The sequence below is a fragment of the Ylistrum balloti genome, unplaced genomic scaffold (genome assembly GCF_031769215.1).
Source record: "Ylistrum balloti isolate Yb309-2 unplaced genomic scaffold, AGI_CSIRO_Ybal_v1 Utg370798, whole genome shotgun sequence".
In the NCBI taxonomy this organism is placed as follows: domain Eukaryota; kingdom Metazoa; phylum Mollusca; class Bivalvia; order Pectinida; family Pectinidae; genus Ylistrum; species Ylistrum balloti.
The window spans coordinates 100939-126538 of NW_026782465.1; the positions used below are offsets into that span (position 1 = coordinate 100939).

The window sequence follows — 25600 nt, forward strand, 5'->3', positions numbered from 1 at the left end:
TTTATAACTATTTTCTCTCACCTCCCCTTCAGGATTATTTTCTCTCACCTCCCCTTAAGGATTATTTTCTCTCTCTTCCCCTTGATGATTATTTTCTCTCCCTCCCCTTTCTGGTTTATTTCTCTGTCTGCCTCTTGATGATTAATATCTCCGCCTATCCTTCAAGATTCTTTTATCTGTCCATTTTTTTTAGGATTACCTACCTACCCCCTCACCCCCTTTTGATAATTTTTTCACTCTCTCTTCCCATCTTCCCATCTCCGAATCCCCTTTTGATTTGATCCCCTTTATGACTAGTTTTTTGCCCCTATCCCTTTTATCTCCATTTACATGCCACCTTCCAACCATGCAAAACATAACTTACTTCCTGTAACACTCAGTTGAACAGTTGAACTCTGTCCAGTACCCACAGCATTTGTGGCTTTGCAGACATAGATGCCTGTGTCTGCGATGTTAGTTGAGAGGATTCTCAGAGATGGACTGTTGACCTGTGATCCTGAATAGTTGATGTTGTCAATGGTAATCTGTGTAGTTACTCCACCAATGGTTCTCTCCCAGAATACAGCAGTGTGTGCCGGGTCTGCAGTCACGAAACATTGGATAGTGACATCATTTCCTGTCACTACTGAGTACTGTGTCTGCGTAACAGTTACAACAGGGATACCTGTGAAAAAACAAATGTTGTATCAGACCAAACTTGAACCATTCAAAGCAATAGCCAGTCACAACTTTTCATACACATCACTTGAACAGCTAAAGCTTCATGTTTTTCACTACAGCAAGTCAACATTTCTGTCTTAAGACAAAATTTTGTAGCTTTTTATCACTTACTTCCAGTGACAACAAGTGCAGTCGGAAGACTCTGACCAGTTCCTACAGTGTTGGTGGCAAAACAGATGTAGTTCCCCTCATCTGCTTCATTTGCATTGTACACAATCAGGGATGGTGAGTTGAGGGTGGATCCACCAAAGTTAGTTCCATCTATGGTGACAGCTTCAGTCTGCCCATTGATGACACGCTGCCAAGAGACAGATGTATGGGCAGGATCAGATGCAACAGTACAACCCAGAGTGACAGTGGTTCCAACAGTGATGGTGTAGCTGGTCTGGGCAATGGTGACAACTGGGGGAGCTAAAAACATCAAAGTCAAACTGAGACATTGCTGACTCCAGGGGCCACTAGATACAACACAGTCAATCTGAGACTTGTGTTGTCTCCAGGGGCCACTAAATACAACACAAGTCAATCTGAAACAATGCTGTCTCCAGGGGCCACTAAATACAACACAGTCAGTCTGAGACAATGCTGCCTCCAGGGGCCACTAAATACAACACAGTCAGTCTGAGACAATGCTGCCTCCAGGGGCCACTAAATACAACACAGTCAATCTGAGACCAATGCTGACTCTGCCTGGCAGCTATAAACAACAAAATCAATTATGGTGTTCCAGCTAACACCAAAGTGTGTTTCTCACAAAACCTTTTTATTTAAACTGTATGTCCTATTTGAATACCACTATCATTTTAACACACGATCATCATCTTACAGAATATTTCAGTATAATACACAATTATCATCTTACAGAATATTTCAGTATAATACACAATTATCATCCTACAGAATATTTCAGTATAATACACAATTATCATCTTACAGAATATTTCAGTATAATACACAATTATCATCCTACAGAATATTTCAGTATAATACACAATTATCATCCTACAGAATATTTCAGTATAATACACAATTATCATCCTACAGAATATTTCAGTATAATACACAATTATCATCTTACAGAATATTTCAGTATAATACACAATTATCATCCTAGAGAATATTTCAGTATAATACACAATTATCATCCTACAGAATATTTCAGTATAATACACAATCATCCTACAGAATATTTCAGTATAATACACAATTATCATCCTACAGAATATTTCAGTATAATACACAATTATCATCCTACAGAATATTTCAGTATAATACACAATTATCATCCTACAGAATATTTCAGTATAATACACAATTATCATCCTACAGAATATTTCAGTATAATACACAATTATCATCTTACAGAATATTTCAGTATAATACACAATTATCATCTTACAGAATATTTCAGTATAATACACAATTATCATCCTGCAAAATATTTCAATATAATACACAATTATCATCTTACAGAATATTTCAGTATAATACACAATCATCCTACAGAATATTTCAGTATAATACACGATCATCCTACAGAATATTTCAGTATAATACACAATTATCATCCTGCAAAATATTTCAATATAATACACAATTATCATCTTACAGAATATTATAGTATAATACACAATTATCATCTTACAGAATATTTCAGTATAATACACAATTATCATCCTGCAAAATATTTCAATATAATACACAATTATCATCTTACAGAATATTTCAGTATAATACACAATCATCCTACAGAATATTTCAGTATAATACACGATCATCATCCTACAGAATATTTCAGTATAATACACAATTATCATCCTGCAAAATATTTCAATATAATACACAATTATCATCTTACAGAATATTTCAGTATAATACACAATTATCATCTTACAGAATAGTTCAGTATAATACACAGTCATCCTACAGAATATTTCAGTATAATACACAATTATCATCTTACAGAATATTTCAGTATAATACACAATTATCATCCTGCAAAATATTTCAATATAATACACAATTATCATCTTACAGAATATTTCAGTATAATACACAATTATCATCCTACAGAATATTTCAGTATAATACACAATTATCATCCTGCAAAATATTTCAATATAATACACAATTATCATCTTACAGAATATTTCAGTATAATACACAATTATCATCTTACAGAATATTTCAGTATAATACACAATTATCATCCTAGAGAATATTTCAGTATAATACACAATTATCATCTTACAGAATATTTCAGTATAATACACAATCATCCTACAGAATATTTCAGTATAATACACAATTATCATCCTGCAAAATATTTCAATATAATACACAATTATCATCTTACAGAATATTTCAGTATAATACACAATTATCATCCTACAGAATATTTCAGTATAATACACAATTATCATCCTGCAAAATATTTCAATATAATACACAATTATCATCTTACAGAATATTTCAGTATAATACACAATTATCATCTTACAGAATATTTCAGTATAATACACAATTATCATCCTAGAGAATATTTCAGTATAATACACAATTATCATCTTACAGAATATTTCAGTATAATACACAATCATCCTACAGAATATTTCAGTATAATACACAATTATCATCCTGCAAAATATTTCAATATAATACACAATTATCATCTTACAGAATATTTCAGTATAATACACAATTATCATCTTACAGAATATTTCAGTATAATACACAATCATCCTACAGAATATTTCAGTATAATACACAATTATCATCCTACAGAATATTTCAGTATAATACACAATTATCATCTTACAGAATATTTCAGTATAATACACAATTATCATCTTACAGAATATTATAGTATAATACACAATTATCATCCTACAGAATATTTCAGTATAATACACAATTATCATCCTGCAAAATATTTCAGTATAATACACAATCATCCTCTTACAGAATATTATAGTATCCTATTCAATACACTAGAACTGTGTCATCTTGAGAATAACTTACAACCCCCACCCCTACCCTATTCCATAGATACTGAAGACTGATAAACCATGGTGTTGATTTCCTATCCTGCATAAATTAACTTACAGCCAGTAACTGCTAGGGTGGTTGGGGCACTGGTTCCTGTTCCTACAACATTTGTAGCTGAACAGGTGTATGTGGTCATGTCACTGGCTGCAGCATTGAAGATGGTGAGAGAAGGTGTGTTAACAGTAGATCCTGCATATTTATTGCCATCAATATTAATGTTGGTAAGTACACCATTGACGCTCCGGCGCCAGAACACTTGTGAGTGGGCAGGGTCAGACGTCACAGTACATCCTAGGACAATGGACTGTCCTGTGATGACTGAATATGACGACTGGGCAACGGTTACGACAGGTATAGCTACAACAGGAATAATTTAGAGATAAGAAGAAAATAGACAAGGATAGACTATCAATATATATAATAAGAATTTAATTTGTTTACATTTCATATTAAATAATGAAACAAGATTTCCAAATTTTTAAGATTTTAAGCCTTTGGGGGGAAAAATTCAAACATCAAAATGAGTTTCATAAAAACTCATATGAAACGAAAAGAAATTTCAAGACAATTGTGATCGCATAACTCAGAAAAGTTACATTATAACAGGTTTTAAACATAAACTGTGGCGGGCAAAATAAAGTGGAGGCAGCCATTTGGTTGTGCCTTTTTTAAACTATTACATAATTGTTCATCATTGTCCATATTATGACATCACAATCAATTTCTGATTAGTACACCTCAGGGTATGTTACACTTTAGTGACATGGGCAAATTCATTTGATAACATTTTGATTTTAAGATGAACATCTGAATGGTGACAATGAACTGGCATTGTACTTACTTCCTGTGACTGTAAGTGTGGTCGAAGTACTCTGTCCAGTCCCAACAACATTGGAAGCTAAACAAATGTACACTCCCTCATCCGATTCAGCAGCATTAAAGATTATGAGTGATGGTGAGGTGACAGTGGAGCCAGCATACTTGGAACTACTCACATCAATAGCCTGAGACTGGCCATTCACCACACGCTGCCAAGAGACAGAGGTGTGAGTGGGAGTTGCACTCACCACACAGCCCAATGTAATAGATTGTCCTGTGATAACACTGTAGGTACTCTGAGAGATGGTGACAATAGGTAGCGCTGTAACAAACAGTGAATTATACGATAAAGCAATGGTACATTAGTCCTCCATCAGTGTGTTTGTTGTACCTGGATTCCACATCATTACTACATAAAGTCTTAAATAATACATACAAATCTACAGATAGTGCTTACAGTAACAATTCACTTCATAAAGTATAAATTACCACTCACAAAATTATGATGAATGGCTGGACAGACAGAAACATTTGAAAAAGTAGTACACTAGGGACTAATAATATTTGGAGAAAAAGCCACTTCAGAAAACAAAACCACAAGCTATTAACTTATCTAACCAAACCTAAAAGAGTCAAATCAATAAAAAAAGAGATATATAACCCAGGACCAATCAAGGACCAAACATCCTACATAAAAAACTATCATAATGTCCCATATGTCCCACAATAGCAGGATTGACAATGATAACAACTATTATAATGTCCTATACATCCTATGATAGCAGGATTGACAATGATAACAACTATTATAATGTCCTATACATCCTATGATAGCAGGATTGACAATGATAACAACTATTATAATGTCCTATACATCCTATGATAGCAGGATTGACAATGATAACAACTATTATAATGTCCTATACATCCTATGATAGCAGGATTGACAATGATAACAACTATTATAATGTCCTATACATCCTATGATAGCAGGATTGACAATGATAACAACTATTATAATGTCCTATACATCCTATGATAGCAGGATTGACAATGATAACAACTATTATAATGTCCTATACATCCTATGATAGCAGGATTGACAATGATAACAACTATTATAATGTCCTATACATCCTATGATAGCAGGATTGACAATGATAACAACTATTATAATGTCCTATACATCCTATAATAGCAGGATTGACAATGATATCAACTATTATAATGTCCTATACATCCTATGGTAGCAGGATTGACAATGATAACTATTATAATGTCCTATACATCCTATAATAGCAGGATTGACAATGATAACAACTATTATAATGTCCTATACATCCTATGATAGCAGGATTGACAATGATAACAACTATTATAATGTCCTATACATCCTATGATAGCAGGATTGACAATGATAACAACTATTATAATGTCCTATACATCCTATGATAGCAGGATTGACAATGATAACAACTATTATAATGTCCTATACATCCTATGATAGCAGGATTGACAATGATAACAACTATTATAATGTCCTATACATCCTATGATAGCAGGATTGACAATGATAACAACTATTATAATGTCCTATACATCCTATGATAGCAGGATTGACAATGATAACAACTATTATAATGTCCTATACATCCTATGATAGCAGGATTGACAATGATAACTATTATAATGTCCTATACATCCTATGATAGCAGGATTGACAATGATAACAACTATTATAATGTCCTATACATCCTATGATAGCAGGACTGACATTGATAATAACTATTATAATGTCCTATACATCCAATGATAGCAGGATTGACAATGATAACAACTATAAGACAAACAATTACAGCAACAAAATGTAACATAAGTGATCAGTCCCCAACATATTAACATCTTATCTCAGCCAGGTACCTGTTGAACTGGAGAAAATAAATTTTAGATGTTGTGAACTAAAATCATTTTGCCCCACCTTTCATCTCAGATGGCATTATGAATAATCATGAAAAGCAAGAACTGAAATCTGAAGTCACAATTGGATACTAAATTATATACATACATCCAGTGACCGTTAAGGTTGTTTGACCGCTGGTCCCTGTTCCCACAATATTCGTAGCAGAGCAGGTGTAGATGGCCTGATCATTAGCATTAACACTGGAGATGGTGAGTGATGGAATGTTGACCGTGGAGCCACTATATTTGTTCACATTGTTGAGGTTGATGGGAGTAGACACACCTCCATCGATCCGTTGCCAGGAAACCTGTGTATAGATTGGATCAGCAGATACGGTACAACCCAAAGTGATGGTCTGTCCAGTGGTGGCTGAATAGCTGGATTGGGCAATGATCACAACTGGTAAACCTATAAACAAACACCATTCATTAAACAAGTGATAAGCTTCACAGCATTAATGTTTGAACTACGTTATACCTAATGTAAAAACTTCAATATCAATGAATACATAACCTGAAAAAAATATTACTTATTTCCAATAACCCTGGATCCCTCTTAAAACAGTTATGTACTATATTGTTACCAGGGGTGATGTTGGGTTACAGGGCCAGGTACTATATTGTTACAAGGGGTGATGTTGGGTTACAGGGCCAGGTACTATATTGTTACCAGGGGTGATGTTGGGTTACAGGGCCAGGTACTATATTGTTACCAGGGATGACATTATGATGATGGGATTTCACTTACTTCCTGTCACACTTAGTACAGTCTGAGAACTTTGTCCTGTCCCGACAATGTTGGTGGCCAAACAGATATAAGATCCTTGATCAGAGTTGGCAGCATTGGAGATGACAAGAGATGGAGAACTCAATGTAGAACCTACATACTTGGAGCCATCAATATTGATAGACTGTGTCTGGCCGTTGATAATTCGCTGCCAGAAGACGACAGTGTGAGCTGGGTCAGATGACACTGTACACTCCAAAGTAATGCTCTGGCCAGTTATCACACTGTAGGTATTTTCAGCAATAGTTGGCACTGGGAGAGCTGTAAATATAGAAACAGACAAGAGGTCAATAGGTCTAAATATAGAAACAGACAAGAGGTCAATAGGTCTAAATATAGAAAAAGACAAGAGGTCCATATGTCAAAATATAGGAACAGACAAGAGGTCAATAGGTCTAAATATAGAAACAGACACGAGAACAATAGACCTAAGAGATCACCTGACAGTTTCTTAGGAAAAAAGGCCAATAAGGTACAACTGAGCAGAAACTTATTGCTCTTGTAGAAGTCACTCTTCAATCTGTACTGGGGTTTGATATCACAATACATTTAATAGGTCAACAATAGATCATCAATGTTTATCAATAAGAAAGGGTTTTCAAATTGCACGGTCAATAGATCAACAGGTCAAAATGGTCATCATATTCAATTACTATTGAATTGTTTTTAAATGCACCTATTCTTAAATAACAAATACTTTATGGATGACCAATGGTCACTATTGAAATCAGATCTCAATAAATATAGTATATTGCTTTTCAATAATTATTGCACATGTTAAATGATAAAAGTCCAGAAAGGTCAAGATACATAGGTATATGTGATAATTGTCAGGTCTTTTTGTGTTGCATTTGGTCATTGGCTATAAATTGCCTAGCCAGCTAGGAGCTATCCGAGTGATATATATAGACGCTGAGCATCCCATAGACACAAAGCATCATACAGATGCACAGCGTCTAAAAATACCTCACCAATACTGATACTGATTGATTAAAATCATATCATTTTTTTAAATGTCATTATACAGGGCACAAAAGTCTCAAGTCAAAATGCTTTGTGAATTTCTTTAAGTTACCAGTATTATAAGAGATTTTAAATAAAATTTTCCCTAGTGGGTCAATTACAGTAAAATTCTGCTGCATGATTAATATGTACAGGACATATTTTAATTGCTCAAAAGTTAACAACAGATTTCTCCCTTTTATGCTGTCTCACCAAATCCCAAATTCTATTCTATTCCTTTCCACTTCAAAATGTGTACATTAAACTACCCAGAAATCATTTCCAAATAATACTTCTTTCTCAAGCAACCTCTAAATAGCGATAACAATTTTTAATTTTCAAATTCAAAATGGCTGCCTGTTGGCCATTTCATTTTTTCTGATCAGTCACAACAAGGGACTGGCAGTATCCTAAATAAGACATTATATAAAAAAAGGTCATACACAGTATTTAAAACACACAATTCATTTCCCATGGGGATATTCTTGTCATTTTAGTTCATTTAGATCAAATTCAAGGGGGGTTGCAATTCTAATTAATAATATCTTTGAAATGAAGGTGAGGAATGAAAAGAAAGATACAGAAGGGAACTTTCTTGCATTAGACATGTTGATAGACGAAAAAGAGGTAACTTTGGTAACAATATATGGTCCTAACACAGATAGGCCACATTTTTATGATAATGTAGTAGATGCTATTAATGAGTTTAATAATGAATATTTTATTGTATGTGGTGATTTTAATTTGGTGTTGAATCCTGACCTAGACTATGATCAAAATTATAGACAGATAAATAATCCAAGGGCTAGGGATAAGATAATTGAATTAATGGAAGAACTTAACTTAGTAGACATTTATAGAGAACAACACCCAGAGAAAAGAAGGTACACATGGAGAAGAACTAATCCTACAAAACAAACTTGTCTTGATTTCATTTTAATATCAGATAATTTGGTGAGAAATATACAAAAATGTAGTATAGAAACTGGCTATCGTTCAGATCACTCCTCACCTTCAATATCTTTTAAGTTTAATGAGTTCAAAAAGGGAAAAGGTCTTTGGAAATTCAATAACTCATTACTGCATGACTCAGAGTATCTAGATTTAATTAATAAACTTATTTCTACAGTTAAATTACAGTATGCTCTTCCTGTCTACAATCCTGATTACCTTACTATAATTCCTGACAATGAAATTCAATTTCAAATTAATGATCAACTTTTTTTAGAAACATTATTATTCGAAATTAGGGGGAAAACAATTTCATACTCATCTTATAAGAGAAACATGAGAAGAATCTTATTGAAGAAATTAATTCTTTAGAGGCCTGTGACAATGTATATATAAATCTAGTTGGAGAAAAAAAGAAAACATTAGAAACAATTAGGCAACATAAAATGAAGGGAAATATTATTCGTTCAAAAACTAGATGGTTGAAGAGGGGGAAAAACCTTCAAAATATTTTTTTAATTTAGAAAACAGAAATTTTACATCAAAAATTATTCCAATGATAGAAAAAGAAAATGGGGAAATTATTAGAAAACAGGAAGATATCTTAAATGAAATAAAAAAAATTTATGAAAATTTGTATTCCAGTAATAGTAATATTGAAGATGTTGATTTAGATGCATATGTAGATATATATAACAATAATATTCCTAAACTAGATAGGGCAGAATCATTATCACTGGAGGGTAAAATTACTTTAGAAGAAGCCTCAAGTACTTTAAGAAATATGAATAATAATAAAAGTCCTGGGTCAGATGGATTTACAGCAGAATTTTTTAAATGTTTTTGGGGGAAAGTAAGTAATTTTGTAGTTGGATCTATTAATCATGGCTATTTGACTGGTAAATTATCTATAACTCAAAGACAGGGTATAATTACATGTCTACCAAAGGGAGAGAAACCCAGGCAGTTTTTAAAGAATTGGAGGCCAATCTCCTTACTCAATATAATATACAAAATAGCATCAGGTTCAATAGCAGGTAGAGTAAAAAGGGTTTTAGACAAATTAATCAATATGGATCAGACTGGTTTTATTGCTCGAAGGTATATAGGGGAGAATACAAGGATAATTTATGATATGCAGTATGCAGATGAAAATGAAATTTCTGGTATGCTTTTAATTATTGATTTTGAAAAGGCTTTTGATTCTGTTAGTTGGGACTTTATAAACAAGTGTTGTTTTTTTTTAATTTTGGAAATGATTTACGAAGGTGGATAAAGACTTTACATACTGATGCTATATCTTCTATTAATCAGGGAGGAAGTCTCTCAAAGTTTTTCGAAATAAAGCGGGGTTGCCGTCAGGGTGACCCAATCGCGCCTTATATATTTATTTTATGTGTAGAGATACTTGCTATAAGATTTAGGATTAATAACAGTATAAAAGGCATGAGTGTACAAAGTTTACAGTCTTGGGTATTGATTTTAACATGGACCTGCACCAAATTCCAAAATTAAACTATGACAAAAAAATAGTAAAGCTAAAGGCATTAATTAGAATATGGAATAGAAGGATTTTAACACCAATAGGAAAAATACATATAATTAAGTCTCTTTTGATATCACAGCTTAATCATCTTTTTATCTAATAATACTGAGCATTTTCGTCAGGTTGGAAAGTAAGGATTATGTAAAGATTCTTTATACACAACCAGGAATTTTAATATGTGACGTTTCGGTGACCAGTACGATCCGTACGCTGTCACCTTCCTCAGACAAATGACCAGTAAAGCATGTACACAAAGGTGTGATATGTGTACGAGTTGTTGTGGAATAGCGTCGATTTCGGACATGCTGACAAGTGCCGAAATGACTGTTAGCGTATAGTAAAACCATTCGGCTACGCTTATTTTATTACATCTTTTTATCTCTTAACCAAACCGCGAGGAGTGTTTTATCAGAAAACTTAATACTGAACTTAATAATTTTTTATGGAATGGTAAAACAGATAAAATAAAAAGAGACATTATTATCAAAAACTATTTTGAAGAGGGCTCAAAATGTTACATTAACAATCTTTCATAGAATCCTTAAAACTAACTTGGATTCGAAGGTTATATACAACAGATGGAAAATGGCAGATTTTTGTAAAAACATACGGAAATAGCTACACTATGGCTAACTGTGGTACTGACTATTTATCAAAATGTCAGAGAAACTGTAAAAACTTATTCTGGAAAGATGTGCTACTAAGTTGGGGCAAGCTAATTGAAAAGGGTGTAAACTATGGAAGCCAAAGTGGAACAAATATTCTTAAATCCCCAATTTGGTATAACAAATCAATAAAAATACAAAACAAGAGTGTTTTTTTCAGGGAATGGTATAGAAAGGGGGTAATAATAGTCAATGATATAATAAAAGAAAAAAGAAATAAATCTTTCTACAATCATCAAGAGTTCATACAAAAATTTGGCATCCAAACAAATTTTCTTACATATCAAGGTATCATTAATTCTGTAAAAAAAACTCATTTTACCTGAAGATATTACTTATTTAAATGTTGACTATTCATACATCCCGATGAATTTGGAAATTTTTCTTAGACATAAAAAAGGAACTAAGGATTTCTACCATGTTCTATGTCAGAATAATACAGTATCTACAGGTAGAAAGAAGTGGGAGCAAATGTTTGACTTTAATAATGATATATGGAAAAAAATCTATACCATTCCCTTTAAAATAAGTAAAAATACCAAACTACAATGGCTCCAATTTAGAATCAATCAGCATATTTTAACCACAAACCTTATCTTTATAAAATTGGTCTTGTTGACAGCCCTTATTGTTATCACTGTAAAACTGATATTGAGACTATAATTCATGCGATATGGGAATGTCAAGAGGTACAAGCATTTTTAACTGACTTTGAAGCAGTGTTAGATCCATTATTAATTCCATTTGCTTTTAATAAAGAATCCTTCATATTTGGTTTCTTTGATAGGAAAACTAATGTTGACAATTTAGTCCTACTTATCATAAAACTTTACATCTATCAGGCAAGATGTCTGCAAACTGGTCTGTCACTTTCAGCTTTGAAGAATTTGATTAAAGATACATATAACACTCAAAAAAACATTGCTACAGGATATGGGGAAAATTATCTCACCAATTTTAAACAGGAATGGAGAAAATGGGAAAGACTACTTCAGACTATGTAGTGAAATTTTAAATCATTTTTGGATTATTTTCTATTTTAACTTTGTTAGCTGAATGTATCAAAAATGAAATAAAATAATAAAGCCCCTGTCAGATCCTACCGGCACCATACTCATCCCCTCCCTCCCTCTCCTTCATCTCTCTTACTGCTACTATGCTCATTTTTTCCTTTTCTCTAAAAACGGTACACTATAACATAGCACTTACTTTAGTATCAATCTTAATGTCAGGCTTTCATTTTTTACTCTATTTACATTCCTTTGTACCTAAGTGAAAATGGCCATGTGTGAGTGGAATGTTTGATGTGTTATGTTTCATGCATTGTTGAAAATCTTCAAAAAAATAAAAAATTATAAAAAAAAAATAATTCATTTCCCTATTACAGGCTAACCCCTCCTCCAAAAGATGCACTATTTGTACAAAGCAAAGTTCTCTTCACCAAAGATGTCTACATTCTTCAGAGGAAGGATTTTAAAGAATTGCCCTATTTCCCCCCTAATGAGCCCCAACCCCCAGCTTTAGATCAAATTTGGTTATGATATGCTCAAGTGTTCATGACTAGTAGCGATTTATAGGAAAAGTTGATGGATGGTGGACACCACTATATATCCCGATAGCTCAATCACCCTTCAGACCAAGTGATTTAAAACATTGAAAATTGCCTGAATCTTCCTTAATGACATTTGGCAAGGCAGACAACAGATGAGAATGTGCATTGACATGTAAATGATTGGTTATTGCTACAAAAAATGTACTTACATCCTGTGACTGTTAAAGTTGTCTGACCACTGGTGCCAGTACCTACAGCATTTGTAGCGGAGCAGGTGTACACAGACTGGTCACTTGCAGCAGCATTATTGATGGTCAGGGATGGGGAATTCACAGTAGATCCAGTGTATTTTGTTCCATCAATGGTCAGTTGACTGGCCACCCCATTGTTATAACGCTGCCAGTATACAACTGTGTGACCAGGGGTTGCAGTCACTGTGCATTCAAGTGTGACAGGTTGACCAGTCACCACAGAGTAGGCATTCTGGGCTATTGTTACTACAGGCAGACCTAGGTATAGAACAAGTCACAATTAAACAATAACTCAAAGCTTTTTATCAGCACTAAATCTACTTACTGCAAAGGCTGAAATATCCTATAGGCTATTTATAGCGAGATTATGGTGGTCAAAATAATCATATTCATCTTACAGTATTAAATAATCAGTCAAGGAACATTCACTTCTATAATCAAGCCATCCACAATTAAAAAATCTTTTTAATGCAAAATTCTCTACTCAATTTTAGTGTTGATGGGCTTTTACAACTAAAAAAAAACATCATTTTTAGTGTTGATGGGCTTCTCAACTAAAACATCATTTTTAGTGTTGATAGGTTTCTCCAATAAAACGTCATTTTTAGTGTTGACCAGCTTTCTCACCTAAAACATCATTTTTAGTGTTGATGGGTTTCTCAACTAAAATGTCATTTTTAGTGTTGATGGGTTTCTCAACTAAAACATCATTTTTAGTGTTGATGTGTTTCTCATCTAAAACATCAGTTTTAGTGTTGAAGGTTTTCTCAACTAAAACATCATTTTTAGTGTTGATGGGATTCTCAACTAAAACATCATTTTTAGTGTTAATAGGTTTCTCCATTAAAACATCATTTTTGGTGTTGATAAGTTTCTCAACTAAAATATCACTTTTAGTGTTGAAGGTTTTCTCAACTAAAACATCATTTTTAGTGTTGATGGGTTTCTCAACTAAAACATCATTTTTAGTGTTGATAGGTTTCTCAACTAAAACATCATTTTTAGTGTTGATGGGTTTCTCAACTAAAACATCATTTTTAGTGTTGATGGGTTTCTCAACTAAAACATCATTTTTAGTGTTGATGGGTTTCTCAACTAAAACATCATTTTTAGTGTTGATAGGTTTCTCAACTAAAACATCATTTTTAGTGTTGATGGGTTTCTCAACTAAAACATCATTTTTAGTGTTGATAGGTTTCTCAACTAAAACATCATTTTTAGTGTTGATAGGTTTCTCAACTAAAACATCATTTTTAGTGTTGATAAGCTTTCTCAACTAAAACATCATTTTTAGTGTTGATGGGTTTCTCAACTAAAACATCATTTTTAGTGTTGATGGGTTTCTCAACTAAAACACCATTTTTAGTGTTGATGGGTTTCTCAACTAAAACATCATTTTTAGTGTTGATGGGTTTCTCAACTAAAACATCATTTTTAGTGTTGATAAGCTTTCTCAACTAAAACATCATTTTTAGTGTTGATGGGTTTCTCAACTAAAACATCATTTTTAGTGTTGATGGGTTTCTCAACTAAAACATCATTTTTAGTGTTGATGGGTTTCTCAACTAAAACATCATTTTTAGTGTTGATGGGTTTCTCAACTAAAACATCATTTTTAGTGTTGATGGGTTTCTCAACTAAAACACCATTTTTAGTGTTGATGGGTTTCTCAACTAAAACACCATTTTTAGTGTTGATGGGTTTCTCAACTAAAACACCATTTTTAGTGTTGATGGGTTTCTCAACTAAAACACCATTTTTAGTGTTGATGGGTTTCTCAACTAAAACATCATTGTAAGTGTTGATGATTATATGACATAATTCCTATATTTCTCATTAAATAAATCAAACCTATTTTTCATTTTTTTCAAGATCTGTTTGAGGAAACCCCTTGACTATATTAACTTACTTCCTGTGACAGAGAGAACTGTCTGAGCACTCTGTCCGGTTCCAACAATATTGGTGGCAAAACAGATATACACTCCCTGGTCTGCAACGTCTGCATTGTATACAATAAGAGATGGCGAATTGACTGTAGATCCACCATAGTTGGCACCGTCTATGAGGACATTTTGGGTGATGCCATTCTGAATACGTTGCCAGTAGACTGAGTTGTGTGGCGGATCAGCAGTGACTGTACACACAAGTGTAGCTGTTGTTCCAGTGATAACAGAGTACTGATTCTCAAGGATGTTAACAACAGGTATATCTGGAAAAAAAAACATTATAGATCAATATAGAATTCTGTTACACATAAGATATATATAGAATTCTGTTACACAACAGATATAATATAGAATTCTGTTACACAACATATATGATATATTGTTACACAACAGATATGATATACAGTTACACAACAGATATGATATAGAATTTTGTTACACAACAGATATGATATACTGTTACACAACAGATATAATATAGAATTCTGTTACACAACAGATATGATATATTGTTACACAACAGATATGATATAGAATTTTGTTACACAACAGATATGATATACTGTTACACAACAGATATAATACAGCATTCTGCTACACAACAGATATAATATAGAATTCTGATACACAACAGATATGATATATTGTTACACAACAGATATAATATACTGTTACACAACAGATATAATATAGAATTCTGTTACACAACAGATATGATATATTGTTACACAACAGATATAATATACTGTTACACAACAGATATAATATAGAATTCTGTTACACAACAGATATGATATACTGTTACACAAGATATAATACAGCATTCTGTTACACAACAGATATAATATACTGTTACACAACAGATATAATACAGCATTCTGTTACACAACAGATATGATATACAGTTACACAACAGATATAATATACTGTTACACAACAGATATAATATAGAATTCTGTTACACAACAGATACAATATACTGTTACACAACAGATATGATATACAGTTACACAACAGATATAATAGACTGTTACACAACAGATATGATATACTGTTACACAACAGATATGATATACTGTTACACAACAGATATAATATACTGTTATACAACAGATATGATATACTGTTACACAACAGATATGATATAGAATTCTGTTACACAAGAGATATAATTATACAGTTACACAACAGATATGATATATAATTCTGTTATACAACAGATACAATATACTGTTACACAACAGATATGATATACAGTTACACAACAGATAAAATATACAGTTACACAACAGATATGATATACTGTTACACAACAGATATAATATAGAATTCTGTTACACAACAGATATAATTTACTGTTACACAACAGATATGATATACTGTTACACAACATATATAATATAGAATTCTGTTACACAAGAGATATAATATACTGTTACACAACAGATATGATGTACAGTTACACAACAGATATGATATAAAATTCTGTTATACAACAGATATAATATATAATTATGTTACACAGATATAATATACTGTTACACAACAGATATGATATACTGTTACACAACAGATATGATATAGAATTCTGTTACACAACAGATATAATATACAGTTACACAACAGATATGATATAGAATTCTGTTACACAACAGATATGATATACTGTTACACAACAGATATGATATAGAATTCTGTTACACAACAGATATGATATACTGTTACACAACAGTTATGATATACAGTTACACAACAAATAAAATATACAGTTACACAACAGATATGATATACTGTTACACAACAGATATAATATACTGTTACACAACAGATATGATATACAGTTACACAACAGATATGATATAGAATTCTGTTACACAACAGATATAATATAGAATTCTGTTACACAGATATAATATACAGTTACACAACAGATATGATATACTGTTACACAACAGATATGATATAGAATTTTGTTACACAACAGATATAATATAGAAATCTGTTACACAAAAGATATGATATATTGTTACACAACAGATATAATATATTGTTACACAACAGATATAATATACTGTTACACAACAGATATTATATACAGTTACACAACAGATAAAATATACAGTTACACAACAGATATCATATACTGTTACACAACAGATATTATATACTGTTACACAACAGATATAATATAGAATTCTGTTACACAACAGAAATAATATAGAATTCTGTTACACAACAGATATAATAGACTGTTACACAACAGATATGATATACTGTTACACAACAGATATGATATACTGTTACACAACAGATATAATATAGAATTCTGTTACACAACAGATATAATATACTGTTACACAACAGATATGATATACAGTTACACAACAGATATGATATATAATTCTGTTATACAACAGATACAATATACTGTTACACAACAGATATGATATACAGTTACACAACAGATAAAATATACAGTTACACAACAGATATGATATACTGTTACACAACAGATATAATATAGAATTCTGTTACACAAGAGATCTAATATACAGTTACACAACAGATATGATATACTGTTACACAACAGATATAATATAGAATTCTGTTACACAAGAGATATAATATACTGTTACACAACAGATATGATGTACAGTTACACAACAGATATGATATAAAATTCTGTTATACAACAGATATAATATATAATTCTGTTACACAGATATAATATACTGTTACACAACAGATATGATATACTGTTACACAACAGATATGATATAGAATTCTGTTACACAACAGATATAATATACAGTTACACAACAGATATGATATATTCTGTTACACAACAGATATGATATACTGTTACACAACAGATATGATATAGAATTCTGTTACACAACAGATATGATATACTGTTACACAACAGTTATGATATACAGTTACACAACAAATAAAATATACATACAGTTACACAACAGATATTATATACTGTTACACAACAGATATGATATAGAATTCTGTTACACAATAGATATAATACAGAATTCTGTTACACAGATATAATATACAGTTACACAACAGATATGATATACTGTTACACAACAGATATGATATAGAATTTTGTTACACAACAGATATAATATAGAAATCTGTTACACAAAAGATATAATATATTGTTACACAACAGATATGATATATTGTTACACAACAGATATAATATACTGTTACACAACATATATAATATAGAATTCTGTTACACAACAGATATGATATACTGTTACACAACAGATATAATATAGAATTCTGTTACACAATAGATATGATATATTGTTACACAACAGATATAATATAGAATTCTGTTACACAAGAGATATAATATACTGTTACAAAACAGATATGATATACTGTTACACAACAGATATAATATAGCATTCTGTTACACAACAGATATAATATACAGTTACACAACAGATATGATATAGAATTCTGTTACACATCAGATATAATATATAATTCTGTTACACAGATATAATATACTGTTACACAACAGATAAAATACACAGTTACACAACAGATATGATATACTGTTACACAACAGATATAATATAAAATTCTGTTACACAACAGCTATGATATACAGTTACACAACAGATATTATATACTGTTACACAACTGATATGATATATTCTGTTACACAACAGATATGATATATTGTTACACAACAGATATAATATAGAATTCTGTTACACAACAGATATAATATACTGTTACAAAACAGATATATATACTGTTACACAACAGATATAATACAGCATTCTGCTACACAACAGATATAATATAGAATTCCCATATGATATACATACACAACAGATATGTAATACTGTGTACACAACAGTAAAGTGATGTAATTCTGTACACTGTATATAAAAGTGGTGTGATTCTGTACCTTAGTAAAGTATGTGATTCTGTACCTGTAGTAAAGTGGTGTAATTCTGTACTTGTAGTAAAGTGGTGTGATTCTGTACCTGTAGTAAAGTGGTGTAATTCTGTACCTGTAGTAAAGTGGTGTGATTCTGTACTTGCAGTAAAGTAGTGTGATTCTGTACCTGTAGTAAAGTGGTGTAATTCTGTACCTGTAGTAAAGTGGTGTGATTCTGTACCATAAGTAAAGTAGTGTGATTCTGTACCTGTAGTAAAGTAGTGTGATTCTGTACCGCTAGTAAAGTAGTGTGATTCTGTACCTGTAGTAAAGTAGTGTGACTCTGTACCTGTAGTAAAGTGGTGTAATTCTGTACTTGAAGTAAAGTAGTGTGATTCTGTACCTGTAGTAAAGTGGTGTAATTCTGTACCTTGTAGTAAAGTGGTGTAATTCTGTACCTGTAGTAAAGTAGTGTGATTCTGTACCTGTAGTAAAGTGGTGTAATTCTGTACCTGTAGTAAAGTGGTGTAATTCTGTACCTGTAGTAAAGTGGTGTAATTCTGTACCTGTAGTAAAGTGGTGTGATTCTGTACCTGTAGTAAAGTGGTGTAATTCTGTACCTGTAGTAAAGTGGTGTGATTCTGTACCTGTAGTAAAGTGGTGTAATTCTGTACCTGTAGTAAAGTGGTGTAATTCTGTACCTGTAGTAAAGTGGTGTAATTCTGTACCTGTAGTAAAGTGGTGTAATTCTGTACCTGTAGTAAAGTGGTGTGATTCTGTACTTGCAGTAAAGTAGTGTGATTCTGTACCTGTAGTAAAGTGGTATAATTTTGTACCTGTAGTAAAGTGGTGTGATTCTGTACCTGTAGTAAGTACCTGTAGTAAAGTGGTGTAATTCTGTACCTGTAGTAAAGTGGTGTGATTCTGTACCTGTAGTAAAGTGGTGTAATTCTGTACCTGTAGTAAAGTGGTGTAATTCTGTACCTGTAGTAAAGTGATGTAATTCTGTACCTGTAGTAAAGTGGTGTAATTCTGTACCTGTAGTAAAGTGGTGTGATTCTGTACCTAAGTAAAGTGGTGTGATTCTGTACCTGTAGTAAAGTGGTGTAATTCTGTACCTGTAGTAAAGTGGTGTAATTCTGTACCTGTAGTAAAGTGGTGTAATTCTGTACCTGTAGTAAAGTGATGTAATTCTGTACCTGTAGTAAACTGGTGTGATTCTGTACCTGTAGTAAAGTTGTGTAATTCTGTACCTGTAGTTAAGTGGTGTAATTCTGTACCTGTAGTAAAGTGGTGTAATTCTGTACCTAGTAAAGTGGTGTAATTCTATACCTGTAGTAAAGTGGTGTGATTCTGTACCTGTAGTAAAGTAAAGTGTGTAATTCTGTACCTGTAGTAAAGTGGTGTAATTCTGTACCTGTAGTAAAGTGGTGTAATTCTGTACCTGTAGTAAAGTGGTGTAATTCTGTACCTGTAGTAAAGTGGTGTGATTCTGTACCTGTAGTAAAGGTGTAATTCTGTACCTGTAGTAAAGTGGTGTGATTCTGTACCTGTAGTAAAGTGGTGTGAATTCTGTACCTGTAGTAAAGTGGTGTGTGTAATTCTGTACCTGTAGTAAAGTGGTGTAATTCTGTACCTGTAGTAAAGTGGTGTAATTCTGTACCTGTAGTAAAGTGGTGTAATTCTGTACCTGTAGTAAAGTGGTGTGATTCTGTACCTGTAGTAAAGTGGTGTGATTCTGTACCTGTAGTAAAGTGGTGTAATTCTGTACCTGTAGTAAAGTGGTGTAATTCTGTACCTGTAGTAAAGTGGTGTGATTCTGTACCTGTAGTAAAGTGGTGTTATTCTGTACCTGTAGTAAAGTGGTGTAATTCTGTACCTGTAGTAAAGTGGTGTAATTCTGTACCTGTAGTAAAGTAGTGTGATTCTGTACCTGTAGTAAAGTGGTATAATTTTGTACCTGTAGTAAAGTGGTGTGATTCTGTACCTGTAGTAAAGTGGTGTAATTCTGTACCTGTAGTAAAGTGGTGTAATTCTGTACCTGTAGTAAAGTGGTGTGACTCTGTACCTTTAGTAAGGAGGTATAATTCTGTACCTGTAGTAAAGTGGTGTGATTCTGTACCGCTAGTAAAGTAGTGTGATTCTGTACCTGTAGTAAAGTAGTGTGATTCTGTACCTGTAGTAAAGTGGTGTGATTCTGTACTTGCAGTAAAGTAGTGTGATTCTGTACCTGTAGTAAAGTAGTATGATTCTGTACCTGTAGTAAAGTGGTGTAATTCTGTACCTGTAGTAAAGTGGTGTAATTCTGTACCTGTAGTAAAGTGGTGTAATTCTGTACCTGTAGTAAAGTGGTGTTATTCTGTACCTGTAGTAAAGTGGTGTTATTCTGTACCTGTAGTAAAGTGGTGTGATTCTGTACCTGTAGTAAAGTGGTGTGATTCTGTACCTGTAGTAAAGTGGTGTAATTCTGTACCTGTAGTAAAGTGGTGTAATTCTGTACCTGTAGTAAAGTGGTGTAATTCTGTACCTGTAGTAAAGTGGTGTGATTCTGTACCTGTAGTAAAGTGGTGTAATTCTGTACCTGTAGTAAAGTGGTGTGATTCTGTACCTGTAGTAAAGTGGTGTGATTCTGTACCTGTAGTAAAGTGGTGTAATTCTGTACCTGTAGTAAAGTGGTGTGATTCTGTACCTGTAGTAAAGTGGTGTAATTCTGTACCTGTAGTAAAGTGGTGTAATTCTGTACCTGTAGTAAAGTGGTGTGATTCTGTACCTGTAGTAAAGTGGTGTAATTCTGTACCTGTAGTAAAGTGGTGTAATTCTGTACCTGTAGTAAAGTGGTGTAATTCTGTACCTGTAGTAAAGTGGTGTAATTCTGTACCTGTAGTAAAGTGGTGTGATTCTGTACCTGTAGTAAAGTGGTGTAATTCTGTTCCTAACATAAAGTGGTGTAAAGTAAAGGTGTAATTCTGTACCTGTAGTAGTGGTGTGATTCTGTACCTGTAGTAAAGTAGTAAAGTGGTGTAATTCTGTACCTGTAGTAAAGTGGTGTAATTCTGTACCTGTAGTAAAGTGGTGTAATTCTGTACCTGTAGTAAAGTGGTGTAATTCTGTACTTGAAGTAAAGTGGTGTGATTCTGTACCTGTAGTAAAGTGGTGTAATTCTGTACCTGTAGTAAAGTGGTGTGATTCTGTACCTGTAGTGTAGTGTAATTCTGTACCTGTAGTAAAGTGGTGTAATTCTGTACCTGTAGTAAAGTGGTGTAATTCTGTCCTGTAGTAAAAATTCTGTAGTAAAGTGTTCTGTACTTGCAGTAAAGTAGTGTGATTCTGTACCTGTAGTAAAGTGGTGTAATTTTGTACCTGTAGTAAAGTGGTGTAATTCTGTACCTGTAGTAAAGTGGTGTGATTCGGTACCTGTAGTAAAGTGGTGTAATTCTGTACCTGTAGTAAAGTGGTGTAATTCTGTACCTGTAGTAAAGTGGTGTAATTCTGTACCTGTAGTAAAGTGGTGTGACTCTGTACCTTTAGTAAGGAGGTTTAATTCTGTTCCTGTAGTAAAGTGGTGTAATTCTGTACAGCTAGTAAAGTAGTGTGATTCTGTACCTGTAGTAAAGTGGTGTAAGTCTGTACCTGTAGTAAAGTGGTGTAATTCTGTACCTGTAGTAAAGTGGTGCAATTCTGTACCTGTAGTAAAGTGGTGTAAAGTGGTGTGATTCTGTACCTGTAGTAAAGTGGTGTAATTCTGTACCTGTAGTAAAGTGGTGTGATTCGGTACCTGTAGTAAAGTGGTGTAATTCTGTACCTGTAGTAAAGTGGTGTAATTCTGTACCTGTAGTAAAGTGGTGTGATTCTGTACCTGTAGTAAAGTGGTGTGATTCTGTACCTGTAGTAAAGTGGTGTGATTCTGTACCTGTAGTAAAGTGGTGTAATTCTGTACCTGTAGTAAAGTGGTGTGATTCTGTACCTGTAGTAAAGTGGTGTAATTCTGTACCTGTAGTAAAGTGGTGTAATTCTGTACCTGTAGTAAAGTGGTGTGACTCTGTACCTTTAGTAAGGAGGTATAATTCTGTGCCTGTAGTAAAGTGGTGTGATTATGTACCGCTAGTAAAGTAGTGTGATTCTGTACCTGTAGTAAAGTAGTGTGACTCTGTACCTGTAGTAATGTGGTGTTATTCTGTACGTGGTGTGATTCTGTACCTGTAGTAAAGTGGTGTAATTCTGTACCTGTAGTAAAGTGGTGTGACTCTGTACCTTTAGTAAGGAGGTATAATTCTGTACTTGAAGTAAAGTGGTGTGATTCTGTACCTGTAGTAAAGTGGTGTAATTCTGTACCTGTAGTAAAGTGGTGTAATTCTGTACCTGTAGTAAAGTGGTGTAATTCTGTACCTGTAGTAAAGTGGTGTAATTCTGTACCTGTAGTAAAGTGGTGTAATTCTGTACCTGTAGTAAAGTGGTGTAATTCTGTACCTGTAGTAAAGTGGTGTGATTCTGTACCTGTAGTAAAGTTGTGTAATTCTGTACCTGTAGTAAAGTGGTGTAATTCTGTACCTGTAGTAAAGTAGTGTGACTCTGTACCTGTAGTAAAGTGGTGTGATTCTGTACCTGTAGTAAAGTGGTGTAATTCTGTACAGCTAGTAAAGTAGTGTGATTCTGTACCTGTAGTAAAGTAGTGTGACTCTGTACCTGTAGTAAAGTGGTGTAATTCTGTACCTGTAGTAAAGTGGTAGTAAAGTGGTGTAATTCTGTACCTGTAGTAAAGTGGTGTGATTCTGTCCATGGAGTAAAGCGGTGTGATTCTGTACCTGTAGTAAAGTGGTGTGCTTCTGTACCTGTAGTAAAGTGGTGTAATTCTGTACCTGTAGTAAAGTGGTGTGATTCTGTACCTGTAGTAAAGTGGTGTAATTCTGTACCTGTAGTAAAGTGGTGTAATTCTGTACCTGTAGTAAAGTGGTGTAATTCTGTACTTGAAGTAAAGTGGTGTGATTCTGTACCTGTAGTAAAGTGGTGTAATTCTGTACCTGTAGTAAAGTGGTGTGATTCTGTCCATGGAGTAAAGCGGTGTGATTCTGTACCTGTAGTAAAGTGGTGTGCTTCTGTACCTGTAGTAAAGTGGTACCTGTAGTAAAGTGGTGTTCTGTACCTGTAGTAAAGTGGTGTAATTCTGTACTTGCAGTAAAGTAGTGTAATTCTGTACCTGTAGTAAAGTGGTATAATTTTGTACCTGTAGTAAAGTGGTGTGATTCTGTACCTGTAGTAAAGTGGTGTAATTCTGTACCTGTAGTAAAGTGGTGTGACTCTGTACCTTTAGTAAGGAGGTATAATTCTGTACCTGTAGTAAAGTGGTGTGATTCTGTACCGCTAGTAAAGTGGTGTAATTCTGTACCTGAAGTAAAGTGGTGTGATTCTGTACCTGTAGTAAAGTGGTGTGATTCTGTACCTGTAGTAAAGTGGTGTGATTCTGTACCTGTAGTAAAGTGGTGTAATTCTGTACCTGTAGTAAAGTGGTGTGACTCTGTACCTGTAGTAAAGTAGTGTAATTCTGTACCTGTAGTAAAGTGGTGTAATTCTGTACCTGTAGTAAAGTGGTGTAATTCTGTACCTGTAGTAAAGTGGTGTAATTCTGTACCTGTAGTAAAGTGGTGTAATTCTGTACCTGTAGTAAAGTGGTGTAATTCTGTACCTGTAGTAAAGTGGTGTAATTCTATCCATTGAGTAAAGTGATGTAATTCTGTACCTGTAGTAAAGTGGTGTGATTCTGTGTAAATTTTGTACCTGTAGTAAAGTGGTGTAATTCTGTACCTGTAGTAAAGTGGTGTAATTCTGTACCTGTAGTGTAGTAAAGTGTGTAATTCTGTACCTGTAGTAAAGTGGTGTAATTCTGTACCTGTAGTAAAGTGGTGTAATTCTGTACCTGTAGTAAAGTGGTGTAATTTCTGTAGTGGTGTGATTCTGTAAAGTAGTAATTCTGTACCTGTAGTAAAGTGGTGTAATTCTGTACCTGTAGTAAAGTGGTGTGATTCTGTCCATGGAGTAAAGTGGTGTGATTCTGTACCTGTAGTAAAGTGGTGTGATTCTGTACCTGTAGTAAAGTGGTGTAATTCTGTACCTTTAGTAAGGAGGTATAATTCTGTACCTGTAGTAAAGTGGTGTGATTCTGTACCTGTAGTAAAGTGGTGTAATTCTGTACCTGTAGTAAAGTGGTGTAATTCTGTACCTGTAGTAAAGTGGTGTGATTCTGTACCTGTAGTAAAGTGGTGTAATCTGTAGTAAAGTGGTGTAATTCTGTACCTGTAGTAAAGTGGTGTAATTCTGTACCTGTAGTAAAGTGGTGTAATTCTGTACCTGTAGTAAAGTGGTGTAATTCTGTACCTGTAGTAAAGTGGTGTGATTCTGTACCTGTAGTAAAGTGGTGTAATTCTGTACCTGTAGTAAAGT

General features: G+C 33.3%; 1 protein-coding gene across 1 annotated transcript in view; it reads right to left on the reverse strand.

Annotated features, from left to right (window-relative positions):
- LOC132558575 (hemicentin-1-like) overlaps window positions 1-25600 on the reverse strand; it is a 143629-nt gene that overhangs the window by 53062 nt on the left and 64967 nt on the right. Inside the window, exons 17-22 of the mRNA XM_060223160.1 lie at window positions 15210-15509; window positions 13259-13558; window positions 7295-7594; window positions 4610-4909; window positions 832-1131; window positions 365-664 (exon numbers count right to left, since the gene is read on the reverse strand). Of these exons, the coding sequence (XP_060079143.1) occupies window positions 365-664; window positions 832-1131; window positions 4610-4909; window positions 7295-7594; window positions 13259-13558; window positions 15210-15509 (1800 nt within the window). The remainder of the gene's footprint in view (window positions 1-364; window positions 665-831; window positions 1132-4609; window positions 4910-7294; window positions 7595-13258; window positions 13559-15209; window positions 15510-25600) is intronic.